This window comes from Coturnix japonica, chromosome 10 (assembly GCF_054131305.1).
Source record: "Coturnix japonica strain WE chromosome 10, WE-NBRP24, whole genome shotgun sequence".
Classification (NCBI taxonomy): domain Eukaryota; kingdom Metazoa; phylum Chordata; class Aves; order Galliformes; family Phasianidae; genus Coturnix; species Coturnix japonica.
In genome coordinates this window covers 20,744,582-20,770,733 of record NC_140672.1, presented here as the reverse complement: position 1 = coordinate 20,770,733, position 26,152 = coordinate 20,744,582, and the positions used below count along the sequence as shown (strand labels likewise).

The following is a 26,152-nucleotide window of genomic DNA, read 5'->3' as shown; positions in this document are numbered from 1 at the left end:
CGGGCTACTGAAGAACAACAAAACAACCATCAGGTAGATAAAGCTGCTAGAATTGAGGTGGCTCAAATCGACTTGGATTGGCAGAATAAGGGCGAATTATTTCTAGCTCGATGGGCTCATGAGACCTCAGGCCATCAAGGAAGAGACGCAACATATAAGTGGGCCAGAGACCGAGGGGTGGACTTAACCATGGACGCTATTGCGCAGGTTATTCATGATTGTGAAACATGTGCCATAATTAAACAAGCCAGAAGGATGAAACCTCTCTGGGAGGAAGGGCGATGGCAAAAGTATAAATATGGGGAGGCGTGGCAGGTTGATTATATCACCTTGCCACGATCTCGCAGTGGTAAGTGTTATGTACTCACTATGGTAGAGGCAACCACTGGGTGGCTTGAAACATACGCAGTACCCCATGCAACTGCTCGAAACACCATATTAGGTCTTGAGAAACAAGTCCTGTGGCGACATGGCACCCCAGAAAGAATTGAATCTGATAATGGGACACATTTCAAAAATTCTCTTATAAATACTTGGGCCAAAGATCATGGCATTGAGTGGATTTATCATATTCCCTACCATGCACCAGCTTCTGGTAAGATTGAACGATTCAATGGGTTGTTGAAAACTATGTTGAAAGCAATGGGTGGTGGAACATTTAAGCACTGGGAGAAGAATCTGGCAGAAGCCACTTGGCTGGTCAATACTAGAGGATCTGTCAATCGTGATGGTCCTAGTCAATCTAGCCCCCTACACACTGTAGAAGGAGATAAGGTCCCTGTTATACATGTAAAGAACATGTTGGGAAAAGCTGTTTGGGTCCTTCCAGCTTCTGGAAAGGGCAAACCTATCCGTGGAACTGTCTTTGCCCAGGGACCTGGGTGCACTTGGTGGGTAATGCAGAAGGATGGGGATGTTCAATGTGTGCCACAAGGGAATTTGATGCTGGGGGAGTGCAGTCAATAATTTTATGTATCTATATATATATATATATATATATATGTTTGCATGTGTAGTGTATTTTAGTTATTATAGTTGTACATTTAGTTATGTTACATGCAATTCTACTATTTAGCTATGACAATTTTACATACGTGTATATATATGTATATATATGTATATATTAACCATGATGTAATAATGTAGAATAAGGGGTGGAATGTCATGGTTTTGTAATTTTGTAATTTTGCTATCAGTATTCCACATCATAACATCATGTCAAGTATGGATACTTCTGTTGAATGTGCAGTCCACAGAAGAAGACTACATATCCCAGAGAACAACAGGAGTAACAATAAGTCACGGGACCAGGACTCTATATAATCTCGTTCCCAGGCTGGAGTGCCCTCCTTCTTCTCTCGAACTTCTCGGAGAGTGGGAAGCATTCCAGCCGTGTCGCCTAGAGTTCACAGTAGGCCTCTCGGTTTTCGGAGACTCTCTCTCTCTCTGTTTCGTTCGATTTTGTTAGCCTTAATTATATTATATTGTGTTATCTTGTATTTCGATATCATATTTAGTAAAATAAGTTTTTCCTCCTTAGATTGTCGCTGTTTTATCCCACTCCCCTTTTCCCCCTCCTTTCCAGGCCCCGGGGGGGGGGCGTGGGGTGGCTTCCCCTGTCACGGGCATAGGTAAATCTAAGTAACCCGTGACAGCACCCAGGAGCTTTCTCTCTGCAGTTCCTCCTGATCTGAGTGCCTCTCACATCCTTGTCTGCCTACCTGGAGCTCTCCTCCTGGCCTTACTCAGGAAGAAAGAAATACTGTTTCCCTTCTTTATTTTCATCTCCTTCTGCTATTAATTCAATTACTTCAATTACTGTGTCCATTTTTGGTGTGTTCTTGAGATGAAGCCACACTTTTGAAGGAGTTTATGTGACTGAATATATAATTTGAATAGCCTGCTGTAGTGAGGGTTTATCTATAGAAGCAACAAAGGGTCCCATCTGAAATCCTCCAAAGGCATCCACAAACAAACCCTTGCACTGTAATCTGAACGAACATAGATAATAGATTGTGGTCCCCATGAAACTCATGGAGGAGACACCAAACTGAATGCATTTTTATTGTTTCACACATCAGCTGTAGATCTAAAGAACAAAGCCCTGCAAAGTTCCTTTTTTTGTCTTCCCCAAAGCAATACCTGAAATCTTAGTTGCGATCCGTGTTGTGATGGGTGGCCCAAAGCCCTTCACTGTGCTGGCTTTGATGGTGAATGAATACGTAGTCCCTGGGTATAATCCTACAAAGAGGTGATGCGTTTCATTCCTTAGTTTGAAGACTTTCCCTCTTTGGCTGGACAGGTCAGCACTGGGATCCAGAGACCCAACGGCCTTGTAAGTAATCTGCAAACGAAGAACAAGGACAGTGAGGTGATAGGGGTCTTCTGCACCTGGGCTCTCTCTATGACCCTTTTCTACTCCCCTTTTGGAACTCCAGATCGAAAATAAAAGGGCAGATAAGCTCAGTATCACCAGTGAACCTCCCTAGGTTTGGATGCTGCCACGTGAATATCACCATTTTTCCAGGCTTTGCTTTGGATGAAACCTATTTCTTCCCTTCAGCACGTAGTGATGTACAACAAAAGGCACCAAGAACTGCTTTTTGTTCCCAACCCCAAACTTCTGCAGCTGAAGCTGAGCACAGCACAACCTGCAGAACTCTTAGGTGAATTTCCCATTCGACCCCATCAGCACAGGGGAAGTTCCTCTGCACGCAGGGATACGTTTTCCACCAGGAAGTTGTTGTTTTCAGCAGGCTTTGTGAGAAGAAACAGGAGGTTGTTACTGACAACAAAACTGCCTGAATTCTTCTCCTAAGCCAAAGACATCGTGCCAAAATGAAAGACTGAAATTAAATGACAGGTCCACATGAAATAAACATCACCAAGCCTTTAGACAACAGTCCCACTTGTTTTCCTTGAGCTCACAAGACGGTTGCTGATAGAATTCCCTGTTTTTAGCCCCGGGCTGCAGGCTCACACACAGCACCACGCCTGAGAGCAATCCAGCCGGGCTGCAGCCCCACATGCTCTGCACCTCTAACACACCTGCAGGGGAACCCAGGCTGAACACACACCTTTGAAATTCTGCTTGAGCTCCGTTCTGCTTCCCCACGACAACCCCGCTGATACGCAGACACTTGCAAGGAGAGCTCATGACTTATTTACCAGCCAATTCCTCCCTCACCCTCCAAATTCAATCCAGAGGCAGCTCAATTTCAACTGAGCTGTCAATATAATATAATGCGCTCCGCTGCTCTCCTAACCTTTCCTTATATTATGGGATCCTCGCTTATTTGTAATGAAACACTATGAATAAATCAATGTAATGTTAAAATATGAAGTCTTCAATATTTTATGGAGGACTCCATGAAAATCTCATTCCTGGCTTTGCTGAACGAGTCTTTGAAAATTTCTAAGTTGTGACAGGAGGAAAATGTTCAGTTCAGAGGAAAAATAAATAAACAATATTTAGAAGATGGGGCTTTAATAGGAACAGGATAAAAAAGGAATTAGAAATAAGCAGCTTGCAGGCGATTCCATTGCAAACCTGCTAACTTTTCCAGGAATTACAACTGGCTTTTAAATTTTTATTGCTTGCTGGAGACCTGAGAAAGAGACAGAACTTGGCGCAGTGATCATTAAAACAAGGCAATTAAATGCAGGAGGAGAAACGCTTAGTCCTGCTCCTTGTCCTCAGGTACAGTGAGGTGCCTGTGCACCTCTACCTGCAGAACCTGAATGGGATCAAAGACCTTAAACAAAGAGATGTGACCCAGCCAAGGCAAACTCCAGAATGAAAAATGCATGCATGGTGTTTATTAGGAATGAACTGCTGCAGTCCGTACGCTCTATTTGTAAACAGTGTTAGTGCAGTGATAATTCCATGTGCTTCTGCAGAAGGAAATAATGTGGAGTTTGGGAAAAAGATGAGGAACATCCACAAGGCTCCAAGCTCATGGGGTGTCCTCTGCAAAGCCATGGCTGTTTGTTTGCAAACACGCTGCTCAGAAGGCCAGAAATGAAAGTGGAAGATGAAACTGTCCTCAATCTGTATTTAAATAAATGCACTCGCTTACCTTTACCAGTTCTAAAGTTAGTACAAAATGGGTTATTTTTCTTCATCAATATACATGCATATCCCCTAAAGGCAAGTGGGTAAAAATGTTCTTGAGAGAGAGGAAAAAAACAATAACAAAAAGGAAAAGCACTGAAATAAAAAGAGAGGGAGGTTTGCTGCTCACTAAACGAGCACAAGGGATCTTAAACCAGCATGGGTTCAACTCATAAGAAGTGGGAAGGAGAAAACAGCACTTGAGAGAACACATCCAACATTATTTGAGGTTACAGCCTGGGCCAACGTTCATAAAGACCATTGACTCAAATCAGTCACTGCCCCAAATGAGTTCTTCCAAGGACATTTAAACTGTGGTAAAGACACGCTCCTGACATAACCAAACTGCAAGATGGTTCCTGCAGCAGAGACCATTCACACAGATGTGAACCTTACTAACCCAGGTAAGTGAGAACAATCCTTGCCCCCAAAACACAACCATTTTAATATGGGAACAGGGAGAAGGAAAACAAAAACTGCAGTACAAAGTTGGCAGTGTGTGCATGGCTCTGCAGCATTCAAGTCCATGGGCAGAAACAACAGACAGGTAAGTGTAGCTGTGCCAGCAGATACAGCTTGTTACCTTGTTCAGATTGGCTATCAGGAGAAATTTCTTACCCAAAGCAGTGGTGATGCCGTGGAACAGCTGCCCAGGGAGGTGGTGGGGTCACCATCCCTTGGAGGTGCTCCAGACCTGCGGAGATGTGGCACTGAGGGATGGGTTGGGGTTGGACTTGGCGATCCTAATGGCCTTTTCCAACATTACTAAGTATATGATTGTATGATTTTATTGCTCATACAAGAGCAAGTCTCGAGCTCTTCTCTGCTGCCCACAGCAAGAACGATGTGGTGATGGAGGTTTCGTGGGCCTGAGTACAGCTGTGCTTCTAGCTCTGCCAATGGCCTCCTTCACAGCCATGTTCTCTAAGCCTCTGTTTTGCCATTTATAAAATGAGGGTTATTACACTCCTCCACACAAACATTTTTGAGGTTGAGGGCTTCTATGCATTTCCATAACTGCTGAGTGCTGATGGTTAAGCAGCAAAAACACAGGTGAAATGCGAAGTGGCCCCAAAAACAGAGCACTATTTGGAAAAGGAGGCAAATTCTCTTCCAGCTTAGAATAAAGTAGAATCATTTTGCCCTTCTACGCCAGCTGGGCTGCTTGCTGCTGGCCACCCCACAGCCCCACTGCTCAGGCCCCAGGCTCACCACACACTTCTCACAGCTGGGATAATCTCTAGTTGTGGAAGCTTTGTTATTTCTTCACCAAAAACATCTGCAACGTGCTACAGGATGTATCTGTGCTTCCTTACAGAACAAAGAGTTGCTGTAACGTATCAGTTATAAATTGGGCTTCATGTATAAGTAAGAGAATGGAGTTTGTTTTTACAAAGCATACATGCATCAGCGCTACTTTTCTGAAGGCATCAGTGTAGATCTGCCCATGAATAAACCTGTCAGCAAAGCACCCTGATGTGAAAAGCTCCTGCAGGCAGTGACTGCGTTCCCATCCCCACATTTCTCTAAGGATTCTTGCCTGTGGATGGAAGAAAACAACAACAACACACTGCAATCCCATCCCAAATCCAGAGTGTTTGTCCACTTGGTAATGCACCGCAATGTATCAGAGGCTGACAGAGCACAGCTGCAAATCATCTGCACATAGATCAGATGGTGGTGAGGTGAGCAGGCACTGAGAGATCCTGCTCTTCCCCTGAAATGATGCAAAGTTCTGAAGGAGGGAATCAAATGCAGAACATTTTTTCAATAAGAAACCATGGAAATTTGTGACTCCATAGGAGTCGCTTTAAAATGCACTGAAACATGCGTGGAGAAGAAATATGGCATTTCCTAGAATCAGAAGGCTGCTGAAATAAGCACCTGCTTTTCCTCGCTGGTATGCTGACTATTTATCTTCATTTCTTGTTCCAAGTGTCAAACCATTTCATTACAAAATAAACAAGAGATTCTAATCTAAGAAAATGATATGACTCAATCACCAGACAACAGCTGCTCCAAATTATTTTAAAATAATCTATTTTAAAAGACAAGCCGTGTCACATCACGCTGCTGTATTCTGCAAAAGAAACCCAGACAATAAAATTAAACATTTTAAAACCTAGACAGAAAACAAACAACAAGAGGCTCAAAAAAAAAGAATTTCACTTTGATTGAAAATATTGAAAATATTTGTTTTGACTCTGATGCAGAATAAATGCAAATAAGGAGAGAAGGAAACGTCTCACAAGACTGAAGCTCGATGTTTTTTAACCAGCTCCCCAGTTATCTCCTGCACAGCAGACAGCTGTCGCCCTCTGAAAGCCGCCCCCTCTGCACACTGCAGTGGCTGCCTTGAGTTTGCAGGCGTTGTTTGCAATTTACCTTTTGGCTCCTGGGTGACTCAGTGGTCTGAAGGAAAAGTTTTAGGGGTCAACATTGCTGCTGTTGTGATCACAGCAAACGCGGGTCCAGGCTACTGCACAGCGTGAGGCCAAGAAACAGACAAATAGATCCTAAATCTTCCTTTTGTTTTCATCATTAGGAAATGTTTCTTAAATTGAAGCAATACATTGGAAGTAATCAAAAGATCAGAAGGCAGAGGAACTCAGGGAGGTAAGTAAGAGCCACGTTCCCAGCACAGCAGGAGGATGAGCCCCCCCAGACAGCAGGGACATAATGGGGGTGCAGAGAATGTACTCCAGACATTGCTCAGTTCAGCATCCATCCAAACTGCCAAACCTGGCCAGGCCAGTCCAAATTCCTCATGGATAAAATGTTGGACACATCAACAGAACAAATGCTGACACTTTCCAGTTTAGCTGATTTCCAACTGTTTAGTGACAAATCTGCTGTAATAAGACTACGGAGAATAAACCACAACAGGTCAGTGTCAGAACCAGGATGGTTACTAAGTTCACTACTTGTTATTTAAGCAGACATCCAACCTACACCAGTGCGCCCAGCCCCACCAACCAGCAGCTCCCCTGTTTACTCCATCCTACTCCGTGTTTTATACAATTTAAAGTTCAGAACAGCAACCCCTTGAAATCACTGACCAAACACCGTGTTAACAGCCACAAAATGAAGACATAACACTGAGAGCACAGCTCTCTCCTCCTTCACACCGCCTAATTTAACACAATTTGCTGGGGAAAAGTGAATGCTTTACTAGCTGTCATCATCTCTGACTGTAAAACTTCTATTACGATGTAAGGCTTCCATCCTCAAAGGAAAGGCCACAGCAGAGAGTAAATGAACTAGGAAGCACAGGGCTGCTCTCCACTGCAAATCTTTCTTCAGAAGGAAACACATAATTATAACAAATTAATTCTAACTTGTGTGATTTTTCCATACCTCTCAGACGTACGGGCAGCTGCGTGTCCACACCAAGCAAAAAGGCACTGTAATGTTGGAGTGTATTACTATAGGGGTTCATCAGTATTATCATACATAACACCAGTAAGGGGAAGAACAGCTGAAAACTGGAGGCCAAAAAATTTACCCTGCAGGGTTTCTACTGTTAAGAACGTGGTAATTAAACAGCAAAACAAAGCATCAAGGGATGTGATCAATAGCCCTTTGGGTTTAGACATTCCTTGGAAGGATGCATCCTGGCACAGTTGTGAGGACCTAAGCTCAATATAATAATAAATCATGATAAAGATGTCATCACTTTGTTGTAATGGTCCTTCTCGCCCTGCAGTACTGTGCACTAAACCCCCCGGGAGCCCTGGATGGTTGTTCAGATTCTCTTTAATCCTCTTAAATAAATTAACAGGGAGATATTCTGCTCAAGCCATGGCTGCTGTATCCATTTGATCTTCCTGTACATCAGCACATTCAGGTAAGCTCTCACACTGATGAATAATGAAGTTATTAGGATTTCATGTGCCATAACCTTAAATCTGAGGGCAGCAAACTCTGATGTCTCAGGATTGAGAGCTTGTCAGTCAAGGCAAAAACATGTTCATACGGTCCTTCTCCCTGAAACCAACACAACGCTACACATCACTTTATGTTACATCCTTTGCCATATAGAACTAATTAACGTTGGTGAGCAAAGCTTGGTCTCTACAGCCACATTCATCACCAACCATTAGGACTACAAGCTTCCCCTCTGATTTCAGGGACTGCAGCCTGTTGGAATGCAAATGCTAAGTACAGCTGTTAAATCAAATGCTACTTTGTAGACACATTATGCAATTCCATATATCTATTTCCCATTTTTGTGACAGCCTGCACAGCAATTCAGTGAAGGCATCTGAAACCTATAAATCCATTACATTATCCCCTGCATCCCCATTGATGTTTTATATCCCCATCCCTACAAAGCGGCCCGTCCTGCCTCCTCATTCTCCCTCACACAACCCCTACCACAAGGGCATACTTGGAGCTGACAGCTGGCAGCACATTTACTTTTTCAGCTAGCAGCATTCCAGCTCAGAGCCTGCTCCTTGCTATGGAGAGACCTGAGGGTACAACAAACCCACCTCATGCACAGGTACATCCCTAGCTAGGTACATCCCCACTGAGCAAAAAAAAGGAAGCTTTTCTTGGATTATTATTGCTTTTTCAACCCCTGGCTTCAGAAACAAGGCTTGAAATTGGAATTTATTTTACCCTTGGGTCCTTTATTTGTCCATGAACCCCATCCCTACCCCAGGGCAGCAGCTTCCCCCACCTGCAGGCAGCCACCCACAACCCCCCACAGTCCTTCATACTCTGGCTTCCATTCCACAACAGGGCTGGCATAGCGTTCCCCAGACTGATGAGAAAAGTTTGTTGCAGACAAAATGTGATTCTCCAGGACTAGAATTCCTTACACAAATCAGAAGCGCAGAGAGAAAAGGGGTGGGATATCAGTGCTGTGCCTGCAGATGGATGGGAGGGGAAGCAGCTGAGAAGCCTCATGCTTGAAAGTACCTTGGGAAACAATAGGCTATTTCATTTTTAATCTTGCTTTACATATTCCACTCTATGCTCTAATAAAGCCTACAAGCAAATTTCATTTTTCCCCTGTTTCTCAAAAATAAACACAAACAAACCAAGGCTCTAAAGTCTGACAAATATCCTTGAACTCAAAGTTATTAGAACATTTCCTTCATTTCCTGAGTCACTGCCTGAGGGAAGCAGTGCTCCCCGAGCCAGGTGTTAAGAAGCCACGTGCTTTACAAGTTAACTGTGTTATTTATTGTAGAAGGAAACCAGCTCTAGTTGTCTCCTAGATGCTATCTCCTTCCGTTTAGTTGGGGCCAGCAGGGTATAGGTGAAGCTGCCTCCTGAGCATCTCATGTGGCACCACTTCAGGAATCACTGACCCCACAAATACCAGCTTACACCATAACCATTGCTCTGCTGTGTTAACCTGACTTCCTGAAACAAGTCATTTTGAATCTGAGCGTGTATCATGAAATATCTAACACCAAAAGCAGCTTGCATTACAATCTGAGACAAGAACAAGAAATGACCAGTCCCAACCACAGGTTCCCCTCCTACTTTCGAGCTGGAACTGACTACAAAAGGATTATCAAAACGCTCCTAAAATGACATGCATCCCTTCTATAGCTCAGCCCAGTGAGCTGGAGCTGGCTTCTCCCCAGTCACTGCACGCCAGGCTAAGCTGTGATGAATTAATTGCCCTGTCCTCTTCAGTGACATCTCCTGGAATCAGGGATTAAGCTGAATATCAACAATTAGCACTGCTGAATTCAAACCTGACAGCCCAACACCTTTGCCCAGCCTGGAATTTAGTTAGGAATGAAAATAGTCTCCTTTCATCTCACAGCCTCTTGCTCAGGACCATCCTCAGCAGCACAGCACAAACAGCTCCCAGGCATTTTAAGTGGGTCCTGCAATACAGGGAGCAAGTTACAAAGTAGTGTCACCATCAGCTGTGACCCAAGAGCAAAGAACAGCCTATGAGACAGAGCACAGATTTCCATTTCCACTTGCATTAGAGGTGTTTGCTTCCCTAAAGGGAGCATGAAGGACCAATCTCCATCCAGGTGTGCCATCCTGAGATGCTGCAGAGCATGCCTGCAATTGCACAGCTGAATACCTACCAGCAGTGTCAACAAGGATGTTTGGTACAACATACAAGCTGGAAGCACCTAAGCAAACACTTTGAGCCCAGCAACCCACTCAAACACATATTTATCTTCCTTTACTGCTAAGGGCACATAAGTGCATGGCCACGTGCTCATCTCAAAAGGAGATGGATAAATGAATCAAGCCCAGAGCTGCTCTGTTAGGATAAGATGCACCAACCTATGAAAAGTCACACACACAAAATAGTAAAAAATGACCTTGAAAGAAGGAATCAGCACTAATGACCAGAACTCACCCATAAACCAGCACTGCCCTGGACCCCTGCAGTTTGTCTCATGCCAGCGCCATAAATCAAAACTCCATTTTCCCACACCGGCTGCCTGACACTCCTCTCACAGTCTGCATCTTTGTTTTCTGACATAGCACAGAACTGAAACACCAGCATCTCAGGCTCCAATTACACATGAACAAAAGGCGTAAGGCTCGCTGTGCTCTGCTGCTCATCCAATAACCTGCATGCCTCTACCTACCCAAGTTCTCCAGATGCTACTGACTTCCCGACATGAGCTTTCCATACCATGCCAGAAAGGCAGAATGCATTAAGACAGAAGGTATGCCTAGTTTTCTTTTGCACAGTCTGTTAATAACAAAGGCAGTGATTGCACTTTATACAGCTCTCTCTCCAGTTATGCCATCAGCTGTCCCACCTTTGCATTTTCCTCACCAGGGAGATAAGAAAACCACACACAGTAAGCGAAGGGCAGAAATAGGCTGTGCAATTTCCATGCCCATTTTCCTATTATTTAAATTAACATCTTCCCATCCAGCACAATTCCCCAAGATATACACTGGCTGGTCACAAAGATTTTGGAAACTGCTGCAGGTCAATCTGTTACAATTCAGCCTTACAAAGCAGAAGGGAGCACAGCCCAGTTCCCCCTACAAATGCACACCTGCCATAAATAACAGGGCCAGAACTTCTTCCTCTTGAAGCCAACATTAGAATCCCTGTTTAAACATTCTGAATAAAAGCAAATAAATCCACCCGAACTGCTTTGGCCAGCAAAAAAAGCCAAGTTGCTTTTTGCAGAAAAATGGTCAGCTTTTCCAGCCAGATAACACAGAGTAACGAACATAAATTTCTCTATGCAAAGTATTTGCTTGGGATGCAGTGGTTAAGATGCTGTCTTGCATAACAGTATTTTTAGCAAGACTGACCATATTTTTCCTGAGTAGCTTTGCCAAGGTAGACAAGGTGAAGTGCTCGGGAATACTGCCCAGCAATCCACGTGGCTGCCAGCAGAAGGCTGCACCTGCTGGTCCCATCCTGCTAGAGCAGAGCCACCAAAGGTAAGGACTCAGCCCATCACTTGGGCACAGAGCTGAGAAATGGGAAGGAATACAGGAGGTGTACCCAAATGGAGAGCTATGCTGGGAGCACAGCCCATGCTTCCCAAAGTGGGGATGGAACCAAAACAGGGAGTACCTGTGAGCTGAACACCTGTGAGAGCCCTGGGGTACAGCTTTAGGAAGCCCTGCATCTGCATGAAGAAAAAGAAGCAGCACTGCAGCCAAGCACAGCCCCTGCTGGACTGCAACGTGTCCCTGTGCAGGGCAGCACAGGGATATGAGGAGCCCACGGAGCAGAGGTGTGTGCCACTCTGCCCCCATTAACCCCACTGCAGAGCGGTACAGGAGGTGAATCTGTGTAATAAACAGCCTGCTGCTCCTCAGCCCAAAATCTTTTCTGACCATCTTCCTACATCTCATCAAAATACACAGTTTATATCATCCAAACCCTAAAGGATTTCTCCTGTGTTCTCATTTGAAAAAGCCATTCAGCTCCCTTAAAAACATGAATTCCAATCACCTGCACAACACCTTCCCCAGCTGCAAAGTCCCTGCTCTCACTCAAGGCCATGAAGCTTCACCCCGTGATTTTGCTTTCCACACTAATCCAAATCTTCCATCAAAAAGAAAACAAACCCTGTGCCCGAGACACCAGGGCCTTCAAAGAGACTTCACAGCATTCGTACCCAGAGGGCCTTCATTTGTGCACAGACTGTTTGTGACTCTCACTGAACAAAGTCACTGTTGCCCGTTTCCTCTTGAATAAATGCTGGGCCTAACTTTCTGATGTCCTGGGGAGAGTCCAAAGTCAGGAGAGAGCTGGAAGTCTTCCATCACCTTGGAGAAGCAACACTGCTTGTTCCTCAAGACATAAAAGCACGAGAGGAAATACCTGTGTTGTGTTCAAAATGAAAGTTAAAAGAAATACTTGTTTCCTATCACAACTGTTCATTGGATTCTCATTTTGCATCATCTGAACGAATACAGTCATCATCCCTTATTGCCAAACATAAATGGCACTCATCTGAAAATACACGAGATCAGCTCCATCCCCCTTTCTTTGTTTGGCAGCAGCATTCCAAACAGCCTTCCTTTCACCCCTCTTTCTTATGACATATTCCTCCTGATGCACCAAAGATTCTTGGGTCTCTTTTTGGCTACATTAAAAGGCATCACCATTGAAAGAGTCTCAAAAGATGAAGTTTAAAATAAACTAATTTACTGCTCCACCTGCCCCCTTAGGATAACCCAGCTCTGCTTCTGCCCCTTTCACTAATGAGCTGGAAAACCAAGCCAAAGTCAGCTGGCTGCTTGGTGCTATCTCCAACTCTGCTTCACAAATAGGAGCTCTTTCAAGCTCTGCCTTCATTCTTGGTCCTTTGCTCAGAGCCCTCCACCTGTTCTCCATTGGCACCAATTGGAAGTTGCATCACTATCTCCTACTCCTTTTTTTTACCCTCAGAAGTGTTTGAAGAAGCCAGAATTGAAAGGAGACAGCTTGGCTTCTCCATGACATTGTCACAAAGGGCCGGGAGAAACCACAGTGCCAACATCACTGCTGTGTCAATGTCTGGACACAGAGCTGGAGCAGGTGGCAGGGAGGAAGCCAACAGCTTTTAGCTTGTCATCGCGAGGAGGTAAACAAGGTTAACTGCTGCAGATGTAGACTTCAGCTCTGCACGCTGGGAATCACATAATAAAAACAGACTTGAAGGATGCTGGCACTTCGCAAAATGGACCTCGTTAGATTTCAATTAAAAAGCAAAACTGGAAGAGCTGAGAACACAAAAGAGTGAGTTCTCTGCTGACGGTATTGCAGGCCTCTCTTTTACTTCTCTCTCCCACACTGTCCTGTATTTTTCAAACCCATCACTCTAAGCCATTCCTCCTACAGTGGGAGCACAAGGTAAGCAGAACCCACCCAGGCCCTGCATGCAGCACTACAAGTTTCCCAGCCTGAGCTGCAGTAACATCAATACAAACATGCAGAAAGCTCTTGGCTAACGTAGGCCTAGAAATTCTTCCAGCCTCAATTGATTCACAGTTTCACTCTCAAAGCCTGCAAGGTTCAACTGCAAATAGCATAAGAACGATCTCTTCTTCCTGAACACATCAAAGCTGAGTACAGTATTTTGTGCCATATTTTAGCTTCATTTCCAGATTTTGCAGACACATCGTGTGGTCTCTCAATCTATTCCATCAGCTGAAAGAAGGCAATAGGCATGGAAAAAGAAATGGAAACATGACATTTAGCCATACCTAACACATAGTGGGAATGTCTGGTGCGTGCTACCTAAACTTACCCTGAAAGAACAGCACATCATTCTATAGTAGAAAAATGCTCTTACAGTAACATCTTGAATTATGCTTTGCAGCAATCTCAAATGGATTTAGCAGCTGTTCCTGGACTCCATGCAATATTCGTGTCTTTTTACCAGCAAGCATTCAGACTCTGAATAGCAATAATGAGAATGCAAACTTGACTGGCTCAGCTTTGGCTCCTAAGCATATGACATGAGTAGGCTAGCATCAAGATGTGGCAAACTGGAGTGCAGACACCTGGGCCTGAAAAGTCATGCTGAAAACTTAAGTTTATGCTGCTTCTCCTTGTTTCTTATTAAAATAATTTGGAGGTTTGAAAGTGAAACAGATTTATGAATTCACTGGGGAACGGGAGAGAGTCATCACACAGTAATGGAAAGGCAGGTTTTATATTGATTCAAATTAAGGGTAATTTATTGGGGGGGGGGAGGGGGGGAAAGCCATGATTTGCATGAAAGATGCTGCCTAAAGACACAGCAGTCTAAGCATGTCTTGATATATTTCATGCCTACAGACGCAGACTGGTGCAGCTCACCCTGCTAAGCGAATTAGCGAGCTGTACTGCTCTGCACTGACTCCCTCAGTTTATGATCAGCAAGAGAAAAACCAATCCGTCATAAGGCTTTGTGCTGAGATAACTCAATCCTTTTGTACTTCAAGAGCAGTTTCTCCTCCTTGTTAATTTGGAGCAGTCTGATCCTTCTTACCCCCTCTGTCCCTCCCAAGCATTGAATCAGTGCTATGGCTGTGGGGTGCACTAGGACTCCTCCTCCTCAGCTGCTTTAGTCCTCATGGGGCTTTCACCCAGAAGGTCTTTGACAGAGGAAACAAGAGAGTAAATGAGAACCTTTCGCAGTGAGCTCAGGTTCCCAGCAAGGCCTCTTGAGCATATACATCAGTCCCAGCAAGATCAGTGCTTTCCAATCAAAGCCACTTGCTAAGGGAAGCCATTCACCATGCTTAAGTCTTACAGGTCCAGCATTGCTCAAACTTCAGATTTGACTGTTATCATAGAATCACTCCAGTGGGAAGGGACCCTTGAAGGCCCAACTCCTCTGCAATGAACAGGGACAACCACTGTTCCATCAGGTGCTCAGAGCCCTGTCCCCCTGACCTTTAGCGTCTCCAGTGATGAGGCATAATTTGTTGGAGAGACTGCAACAGTTTCATAGAACCTCAGAGATCTCAACATTTCCTGACCTAAATGCTCTGCCTCCACTCAGTGATCCACTCAGCCTCCACCAGGATCTCTCCAGCCAGAGTGATGGGAACTCAGCTGAGTGCCAGCAGGACCAGGTGGGTATGGCACTGGTGGCCCAGAACAGCATTTCCATTCCTCAGCTGTGGCAAGGAGCAGCTTCCTATGTGCTCCCATTGCCACCAGCTGGGATGTAGTTATGCAACCCAGACGTCAACTCAACAAGCCTACTTCTTCTGGAGCATCTCACAGCAAAGCATTTCTGTTTACAAAAAAGTTTGATTTCAATAAATGAGTGTAAGAAACCAGAAGAAAAGCACACTGCATTCACTTGCCTTCAGCACACGTTACATCCTGCTATTACTCCATTGCACCACAAACAAGCCCATCAGAGATGCAGTCTCCACAAGCAGGCTATGTGAGCAGCACGCTGGGCAAGCATGCAAAGTATTGATCTCACTAGACTAAACACTCACATGGGACATAACCCAGTTTGTATTTGCACATACATGCTCCAGGAGTTAAGGATTTGATAGAAGCAATCACACCACAGAGGCAGAACGGGGTCTGAGCAGCCCAAGTTTGCATTTTGCCTTTTGCATACACACTGTTTAACAGCAGGGAAGCATGCAAACAGAATTCAGACAGCTTTATGGAAACCTGGCTTCTGGGGGAACTGCTCCGTGGCAAACAATAGCAGGATTCAAAGTAAATCTTACAGCCAAGGAGAAAGCCCCTGCGATGGGGGAAATGGCATGAAATGTTGAAAAGCCTCTTACAAAGGCAAATTATCACAGTGGCAAAGGGAACATCTACATTCCCAGTTCGTAAAAAGCAGTAATTAATAAAGCCAGAGCAAAAATGTAAAATCTAATGAATAACTGAATTGTTCAAACAAACTGCCAGTTTAATAAAGTGGAATGACAGAAGCAAAGTGTGGGGAGTACAATCCCAAGGTTCTGTTAGCAGATAGAAAATTCATGGATCGAGAGAGAAGAAGAAAAGGTGATTTAGCATCAAAGGAAATAATTACTCTTCAAGTAAATAAGAATTAGAATGAACATTTATATTGTCTCCTCTCCTCCTCTGATCGTCTCCAAAGCTCAAACCCATTTTAGTTTGCACACTTAGATAATTAAAGCTCCAGAAAGAATATCATTTTTAATGAGCCATTTCTGGACAAAACCAGCACATCTTAAAACACACCCAAGTACTTTGATTAGTACATCAAGTTTCTATTAGCTTCCATGGTGCAATAAGTTCAAGAAAATTGCTTCCTGCTGGTCCAGTTATGATCCTGTTTTTAGGCAGGTTTTAAAAATTAGAAATACACTGGAGATTTTTCTAAGTAATGGCTTGAATTCAATAAAAATTATACTTTAGTTAAAAAAAAAAAAATACTGAGTCAAATTCTCAGCTAAGACAAACAGGGAAGCCCTCCTGAAGCTGCAGTGGTACCAGAGCTGGGCAGTTGGTATGGACAGAAAAGTCCATTTTCTCGCTAGCTGCCAGCCCTACAAGTTCATATCTCACTGTAAGAGCCACAATGGGTGCAGCTCTTCTCATGTCCCATTAACAGGAACAGGCAGGCCTCACCTCATCCATGAATCTGCTTTCAAACTCAATCCAAAGCGATCAGAGCACCAACACAAAAGCCATGAACCAGAGAGGCCCCATTTCACAGCCACTCCTATCAATCGCATCCACCTTCCTAGATGACATCCACAGAGACTCATCATTCCTAACTTACATTCTGCAGGTCCAAATATTCACAGTCTATTGGGCAGAAGATGGTGAGACACAGCTAATCGCAGCATACCTGGAACAGCACTGCACAAGTCAAGATGCAACCTGAAAACACAGCCATCAGGGAATTAGCCTGACCCCACAATGTTAACATAAGCAAACCAAGCTGAAATAACTCTTCAGAAAAGCACCACTTTGCATTCATTCAGCATGTCATCATAACCCCAGGATGGCTTCCAAAGTAAGAAGCAGTGCTCCCACAATTAGGATCTAGCTACGCATTTCCATTCCAGACACGCATACCGTGTTTAGAAGTACGGTACAATGAGTACTTTAAGTGAGAAGAGAAGTAATGCAAGTACAAGAGCACAAGCTACACTCTGACACAAAGTCATTATTTTTCAGACTCTGATGTCTGCAAGGCCTGCTCACAAAATTCATCTGCAGGGAGACCGCTCTTCCCACTCTTACAGCAATGAGGACCTGTGTCGTTTCAGATCCTACCAGGTGCTGAGGCTTTTCCCCTCACTTTTTCACTCGCAAGCACAGCTACTTCTGTCTTCACTGTAACCCTGAAAACTGAGAGCACAGCTGCTAGAAACAACTCAATGCAAGATGAGGTGTCCTGCTCATGCCCCCCTTTGCAACACCCAGCACCTGAGATGCTGAAGGAGCTGTAATGTTTCCCAGGAATGGTACCAGACAGGGACTGTAGCTGCAAACCAAGAAAAGAGAAAAGAAAGCCAGTTTTGTTTAATAGCCAAGCAAAACCAAACTTCAACTCCACTCTTATTAGAAAAGTCTATCATTATAACTAGCTAGAATGTGGATGTAGATGCAACCCCCTTCCAAGAGAAATAATAGCCAAGGCTGTTCTTACAGTGTATCTTCTGCCTGTGAAGGTGAGAGCCTCAGAAATCACTCCAGAAACAGACTCAGATACAGATATAGCTGCATAGAAATGCGGGTTGTTGAGATACAAAACAGCATCTGCCCAACTGCCCAGTTTCCAAACCCCTTAGAGTAAGGCAGGAACCCCTCAGCTATTGGTGGTCATCCCTTGACCCTGCTGGGGATGCCTAACAATGGCTCCTCCATGCAGCAGGCTCTTGGCAGTGATAAGTTCCATTTCATAGCAGAAGACTGCAATGATACCTAACAATATTCCCACCCACTGAAGCATATTTCACTCCAGGGAGTTCGGTGTGAAAAAGAAATGCTGTTGAACAGAAGGCAACATATCTTCCTCCACGTTCAAATCCAGGGGCTTGTTTGCTTGCAATGACAAGCAGAAAAAACAAGTGTCACCTCAGAGCAGAGCTCTGTCACCTCATCTGTTACCTCCTTTAAAATAAAGGCTCTCTGAGGGGCAGCTAAGGCTGAATGGGTTGTACCAGATTGCAGTGCATTTAGCTGCTGGCAGTATTTATAATCAGGAAGGTTTATAAGCAGAAATATTTATAAGCAGTAAATTCAGAGGTTGACACATTGCTAAAGCTGTGCTAAACACGACATGGTGCACTGTCCAAATGCTGCATGCCCTCAGGTGAGAAGGGGATGCCAAAGAAAGCATTCTACACATGAACTAATGCCTGTCCTCCTTCAGCTTTTGGAAGCTCATACTACCTCCACAATTCTCTAAAGGAAACTAAAAGGAAAGCAGAATTAATTTCTACTTTCAGGTATTCCATATTTCACATATTTATTTAACTTGAGACAACATTGAAGATCCTGCGTGGAACTGCAAACAAGTCCAGATGTAAGTCCAGCTTCAGCATGTTTCAGACTGTCTACCAGAACAGAGGAACTTCTTTCTGTTGGGCTTATCTCATTCTTAATTGATTAATCACAGGCAGGGCTTCCATCAGCAGTGTGTGCCCCCAGCATATCATTAAGGATTATGCTCACAGATATTCTGTTTAGACAGCACGGTGTTAAATCCCAGCAAATAATTTGGACACAGACGCACATGGCTCCCTTTAGGAGTAAAGCTGCTAAAACAATTATGTAATGATGTGAAAAAGCAGTGGGTAAAACACACGTCTGGGTTCTTCTCAGGCACAAAAGCTTCACTGGGGTTTCCTCTTTATCTCAGCTTTCTGTGTGTGTATATATATAATGTGTGTGTGTGTGTGTGTGTGTGTGTGTGTATATACACATGTATATACATGTATATATGTGTGTGTGTATATATGACATTGGTACCATGCTTCTCCCATTAGAAATGCCAAACACATCATTTTCTTCTTATGAGGATCTCGGGGTGGCAGAACACCAAAATGCTCATGCAGCAGATGCAACTGTGGCTCACCGGTACCATCTCTTTGTATGACAACTATTAGCACACTGCTGCAGCTGTAAGGAATTCCTTATGGAGAGACTGCTTGCAAGCGGCCACAAGGTCTGCCTGCCTGTATTTAAGGCTGAGTACGGCAGCTAGAAGCAGATGCCCCTCGTGGTTCCGCTGCTGCTGCCGAGATTACACAAGTTAAACTAGTAGCAGGTAACAAGGGACTTCCTCAAAACTCTTTCAGAAGCAGCTTTCCTGGTGCCTGATTACCATGACAGAAGGAACTGGGAGGCTGAGAAGCTCGGCTGACAGCACAGCAGACCTTTGCCTCAGGCAAAGCAGAATGAATTCCCCTCGTTCCCAAGTCAATGCAATTTATAGCCCAGGGCTACGTCTCATTACTCCTGCCCAAGCCAAGGTTGTTGGAACTTCAGTGACAGTTCAGCAACAGACCTGTCTCTCTCTGGCACTCCTAAGGCAGTAGCCACGGTTTTATTTAGCTGGAAATCTGCTCTGTTGTATAGAGAAGTTTAGAAAGGAGGAAAAACTGTTTTGAAAAGTGAACCAATATAAAGATCTTATTTAATAATGCTGTGGTTTAACCTGGCACGCAGCTGAACACCACGCAGCCTTTCTCTCACTCCACCCCATCAGTGGGACAGGGGAGGAAAACTGAGAAGAAAAGGTAGAACTCTCTAGTTCTATTTTTGCACAATGTCATATGGTAGGGAATACCCCTCTGGCCAATTCAGGGCAGCAGGCAGAGTTCTGTACCCCCACCCCCACCGCACAACAAGACAGTGCAAAAAGCTGAAGATCTGAAATGTCCTTGGCTCTGTACAGCACTGCTCAGCAACAACTAAACCATCACTGTGTCAGCAACACCCTTTTTTCTCCTAAAGCCAAAACATGCATCATACTGTCAGCTGAATCCAAGAAGAAAACCTTCCAACTGCAGTGTGGTGTTAGAAAGCAGCATTCCTTTATTCCTTGGGATACATACCAGGTGACCTGACAATGCAAGTGTGTGCTCTCAGAATTCAAGTGACATACATATCATAGAATGGTATGGGCTGGAAGGGACCTTTAAGATCACCTGGTTCCAACCTACTGCTACAGGCAGGGACATCCCCCCCTAGACCAGGTTGTTCACAGCCCCATCCAGCAGGGCCTTCAGTGCTTCCAGGGAGGGGGCATCCCCAACCTCACAGGGCAACCTGCTCCAGTGTCCCACATATGCAATACAATCGCATACATATTCATCCCTCTCCAAGAACTTGTTAATATACTTTAATGTCCTTCTGGGCATGCACAGTAGGGGCCTACGGTGGTCTTAGACCACTTTCTCCTCATTTTTCCATCATCAGCTTCAACACTGTGACTTTTGGCTGATCTTCAACTATTTCTTCCCTTTCATTCCCAACTAAACTAATATACAGGTCCTTAAACTAACATACTGATCCCTATTGCTAAATGAGCCTACAGCAGTACCAGACACAGAAGATTAACTGTTCCAGCTGAAACCAGGACAAATAATAACTAAAAAATGACAGGAACCAGCAAAAGAGCTGTATCTACCAGGCTGCACTACTTAATCAGCAGCAACACAGACATCACAGAACATCACGTAGTTCACTCTGAACAAGGTAAGGATGTGTTCTTTAGTCTGGGTAATCTGCAAAACCAGGATAATTTCCAATTTGCCTGTGTCACAAACAAGAACATGGCACGATAATAATAGTGTTGAATACCCATTATTGTGTTTTCCTCTAAATTTAATACAAGTTTCACACTGTCACAAAGACATGGTAAACAGAATAGCTCAGAAAAGGCTTCTAGCTCAGCAGAAAAAGGAGCCAAGCACTAAAGGAAACAGCATCCGAGACTGTATGAAGATGGAGTCCACGTCCATGATCTGTTTACGCTTCTCTATGCCAATAACCAAGTTAATAATCATTCCACAACCCCTTTCTGGTCCGTGTAAACCAAACCACCACCCAAAACTCAATACGTGGCATTGCTCTGCTGCCAGTACTTCAAGCTACAGGAAAAGCTGGGGATTGTACGCACATACATGAGCTACCCAAAGCGCATATCAATTCCTTAGTGCTGCTCCCTCTGTTCAGCTTGGAACTACCATTACTCAGCCACGTGTGGGAGCAGTTCTGTGCAGGAGCTCATTGTGATGGCCTGAATTTGCCCAGCAGTTTATAAGACCACATTTCTGACTCTCAAAAGATGCCAAAATGAGCACCACAGAAAGATCATTGATCCTGAAACACAAGTTAGATCTAGACAGAAGCGTTCTGGACTGAACTATGAACCTGATCAAGTGTTCCACACAAAATACACGACCGGTGTTAGATCTTCAAGAGACAGGAATGAAGATAAGACGGAGCTCCTAGAATGCTCATAGGGGAGTTATTTTGGATTGGATTTTACTCCTTTTGAAGGATCAAATATATTCCTGAAATGATAAGAGTTTGAAAAAGAATCTGATTCTCTGAGGACAGAGCCAGACTTTCACAGGTACCTGAAAGAGAATATGCTTCATTGCCTCAAGACCATACCTTCACCACATCCCTTTATTTCAGCTCCAGGAGCACACAGAAGCTGACTCCAATATCAAAGAGGACATCAGGATACTACATTAGCAAGACATTTGCTCAGCTCTTCTTTCCATCAGACTTTTCTGACATCCGTAGCTCTTTCATTACCTTATCCTCACCACCACTGGTTTTGTGATTCATCCAGGCTCCCATATGTGCTGCCAGCAGCCTGGGCATCCTTCTCCTAAATCACTGTGATTTTCACCAGATGATTAGGAACACAAAACAGAGCTGGCTGATGCTGCTATGCTCTCAAATTCTGATTTCAAGGTGATTTGTGCTCCCTTCCTCCTTGGTTTGTAAGGACAGGAGGGGAAGCAGCAAGATCTCTTTTGTGTGCTTGGAGCCAAATAAGGAATTAACTTGCCTAGCACAGTATCTGCTCCAAAGTGTATGGTACCTCAGGAGGACAATCAATTTCATGGTTCTCTAAAGCTGATTGAAACATGATTACACAGCAAGCCATAGGCTCTTTTTTCTAAGACTTGCCAACTGCCTGTGCTTCTTAGGAACAATTACTACTGCAGGTGAATTCGGTTTGCTACTGGAATGGACATTAGTCTCAATCTTATCAGGAAGTTTCAGACATTTGGGGGTACAAGACTAAGTTAATTGTGCCAAGTGTTACACAAAAGGAATAATCTGAAGAAAGTTATCTTCTAATGAACAGGAAAAAGTGGGTTAGTGAATAATCTCCCTCCAGTGTTGGACTTCAGAGCTAAAGAATGTATTTCATGACTGGATGATTGGGAGCATTTTCTGTTTTAAAACTCTGTTTAAGCCAGATGATTATTGCTACTTATGTCCCTTCCCAGCCCAGTGTATTTCATCCAGGAGATGTGAGGAAGCAAATGCCTTTTGCTCTGACATTTGTGAACTAAGTTTTTTTGGAAGAAGGTTATGGGAAAGTTAAACAACATTTCTGCAAGCCTTTGCAGCCTTACATTTAAAGCTGGCATGAGGTGGCAGACTAAAAGCCCTGAAGAATAAAGTCCCTTAATTTACACACTGCAAAAGCATGGCACGATTAGTATAAAAGGATAAAAACCACAGCCCTGCTCTAGGAATGGCTGTATAAGTTAACCCAGGGAGACCCTGCAAACAAAAGAGGGCCTGTTTGCTATGAGTCACACAAACAGGGAACCAATTAAACCTCAGACTGGGTGGACACAGAACATAACCCAGCCTTCACCAGGATCAGGATCATTAGGGCTAAGAAGTCTCATGCCCAGGCTCCTCCTCCCCATTTACATTTCCTTGGGACTTTATTGCTTTTTGTTTTCTATAAATAAAACTAAATTTAATGTCTATGAGAAAGGGAGAAAGAATGGAGTAGGTAACAAAGCAATTGGGAGTGCCTTGGTAATGTATTCAGGCCATTAAGGATTTCATTAGGTTTACTAAAAGGTCATTAATGATAAAATATCTTCTTTTATTTTACATACTTTCTAAACATTATAGTCTGTTCTGCCATTCAAGCCTGCACCCCACTGACATTAATTAGCATGCTATATATTAAAGAGAGTTTTTAATGAGCTGCTATTTCATATGATTTTATTGGAGAGCCTCATTGTTCAGTTTAATAGCAGAAAATGACAACTATAGAAATTGCTTTGATAGGACTGTGGAATTGAGGCGGTTATTCAACCCCCATGCTTGCTCCTCAGTTTGCTCCTGATGCCAAAAGCGCTGCTTAACGTCTCTCAGAGCCTTGCTGCACTTGCTGTAGTGAAAGCTGTGGGCAATGAACAAAACCCCAAACCAACAAAGGAGGAACAGCAGCATCACTTTCAGCTGATCTGAATACCATACATCACAAAGAAACAGCGGTGAGAACCACACTGCGCCACATTTATAGATAAAAATACCAGTCCTAGCTATTACAGTAGCCCACACTTGTAAGATTGGATTTCTTAGTGATGCAAACACTGAACTATCCATTTGTACCTATTTTCCAAGTTAAGAGCCTGTGCTGCCCTAAGCTGATTTTCAAAGAGCAACTGGAGTACGAAGAGAGAGGAGCAAGGAACCTCAGCAACCCTTCCCTGATGCCAAAACCAAGCAGCTGCCAGCACCTCCTGATGCTGTCCCAGCCTTGCCCTCAGTGATACAACCTGGGTGACACAGAAAGCAGAGAAACAGTGACGAATGGAGAGGGGAAAAAAAGGAAGAAAGTAGTTGGTAAGGAGAGCAGGGCATGGAAACTAAACCCAAAACTAAACTCATAGTACCCAGTGGATAGCAGGACCATAGTTAGAAGTCCCAGGTCTAACATGCTTGCAACAAAGATAACAGTCAGACCAGCTTGCAAAGGAACCATAATACTGGCCTCTCCTCTCATAAGCAATGAGAACACCAACTTGACTGGCTTTTACTCTGCTGCCACCTGTCACACAGCAACAAAATGGAAGAGGATATTGGTGGGAAGGTTTAACCTCCTCTGCCACCTCACCAACATCCATCTCTGACGTTGTGGATCAAGATCACAGAAGAGGAGGCATTACTTTCAGAGCATCCTCCGTACAAAAACCTATACAACCTTTGCTTTCAAGTTAGTCAACTATCACATTTCGGGGAAGCAGGACGCTGTTATATGTGAATATGGAGATGCTACAGAACTCTATCTGCAGCACCATAACAAATCCAACATGCAGAACAAAATAATTCAGTTCCTTCCTTTAAAAAAATATACAATTATTATTTTTTTTTTAGCCGAAAGCCTTCTCTCATTTGCATTGGATTCATATTGCTGTAACTCCGCTGGCTTCAAAAGAACAATAAAAAGGTAATCAAAGAAAGCGTTGTGCTCAGGGGACCGCGTTAGTTCAGGAAAGCTTGATCAAGCGGTTTCTTTAACAGTTGATTCATTCATACTATTTATAACAGCAGCCTGTGATTTACCTGGGGGTTGTCATACATTTAAAGGGAAAAAAAAAACACTCTGACATCTGAGTTTCTCCAAAAAAAAAAAGCCTCCCATTTTCTCATCATGATGTTGCTGGAAACCATAGAATTAAAAGGGCATCAGTAACAACTTCTTCCAAGAACATCTTGTAGGTAACAGTGAGCGAGCAGCACATGATTAAGAATCCTACGAACAGCTCCTTAAGGTTCTTATTCAAAAAACAAAACCATCCCTAACAGTAAAACCATCCCTAACTGGGAAATCATTCAAACACTTCCGTAATTCAAAGGCTGCAATAAGCAGCAGTCAGAATGGGGAGAGACAGGGGCAGCCCTGCAGGGCCAGCTGAGTCTGCACCTGAGCACACAGCTCTGCTGCAGGGCTGCCAAAAACCCACACCTGCTGCACCTCTGGGCTGTAAGGAGCACCAGCAGGCAGCAGACACTGCCCCAGAAACTATCACACAGACACAGCGAAGGATAATTCCTATTATCCCCCACGCAATCTCTAAATTGACCCAACCCACTTCATTCCTGCCGCAGCATTTTATGTTTCCAGACCTAACAGCAAAAGGAAAGCCAGCCTGCTTTAAAAGAGCAGCTTTTGCAGGTACTGGCTCCCCACACCGCTGTGCCCAGGTGTAATGCTGTAACACGATGGAAAGCACAGCAATGGCAGCAGTTGTAGCAGCAAAGTCCTTGGCTGCAGCAAGTGAAGATTTGCTCAAATCTAACAGCCACAGAAACAAAGTAAAGAAGCTGCTTACCTTTGGAAGGCCTCAGATACGCAGGGATGTCCAGCAAAATGCTTTTACCTCCACTGCCAAACTTTAAATAAGGTCTGGGAAGGGGTGGATCCTGCCTCCAGCCCTTCCAGTCACTCAGGGGGATTGTTTGCAGCTGAGCTCCCCTGGGTTGGCCCTGCCTTCCCACCAGGTGCTCCATCACTGCTTCAGGCAGTTGATTGCATTTCCACTGTTCCAGGTAAGCAAGGCCTTCCTTGCAGCAGCGCTGCAGTCACTGTAAGTGCCCAGGATACTGCTAACAGGTTGCTGAGGCTCATGTTCAGGGTCTAACAGGGAGCTTAGAAGCTATATTTTTTCTATTAAATAACATGAGAGGATGGTGGGAAGGGGAAAGGCTCCCTTTGATATTCTGCTGGCAAGCAACGCTGGGCTGACAGAGCTGCTTCTCAGATCCCACCAGAAGTTTCTCACTTCCCCCAGCCTTGTCTCAGAAGCAGAATCACAGCCTGATGGTGGACATGTCATCCCAACCCTGCTGAGAGTGAAGTATGGAGCTCCTCAATTGTGAAGAAGAGATAATAAGCAACTGCAGTCAGCACCATTCATTTTTCACCTTCTGGCCTGAATCCTAACTAAGAGGGGTCCACAGCACTGGCAGTGCCTCACCAGCCTGGCCACCAAGTGTTCTGAAAGCATAACACTCAGCAACCATACAAAGAGCAACTGACGTTCAGCCAGTGCAGCCTTCTTCCAGCACAATTCTGCACAAAAATCTGTTAACTACAGAACTAATTTAGCTGTGTATATATGCACAGCTTTCCT

The 26,152-nt window shown here is 44.2% G+C and overlaps 1 protein-coding gene across 8 annotated transcripts in view; it reads right to left on the bottom strand.

Annotated features, from left to right (window-relative positions):
- Positions 1-26,152, bottom strand: part of LOC146759500 (receptor-type tyrosine-protein phosphatase T-like) — an 83,703-nt gene that overhangs the window by 42,631 nt on the left and 14,920 nt on the right. For 7 of the 8 annotated variants that reach the window (XM_085510721.1, XM_085510720.1, XM_085510719.1 and 4 more), the window contains one exon: positions 2,143-2,344. In XM_085510721.1, the coding sequence (XP_085366847.1) occupies positions 2,143-2,344 (202 nt within the window). Of the gene's footprint in view, positions 1-2,142; positions 2,345-25,351; positions 25,593-26,152 lie in introns of those variants that run through there. The other variant, XM_085510726.1, reaches the window with a different exon arrangement.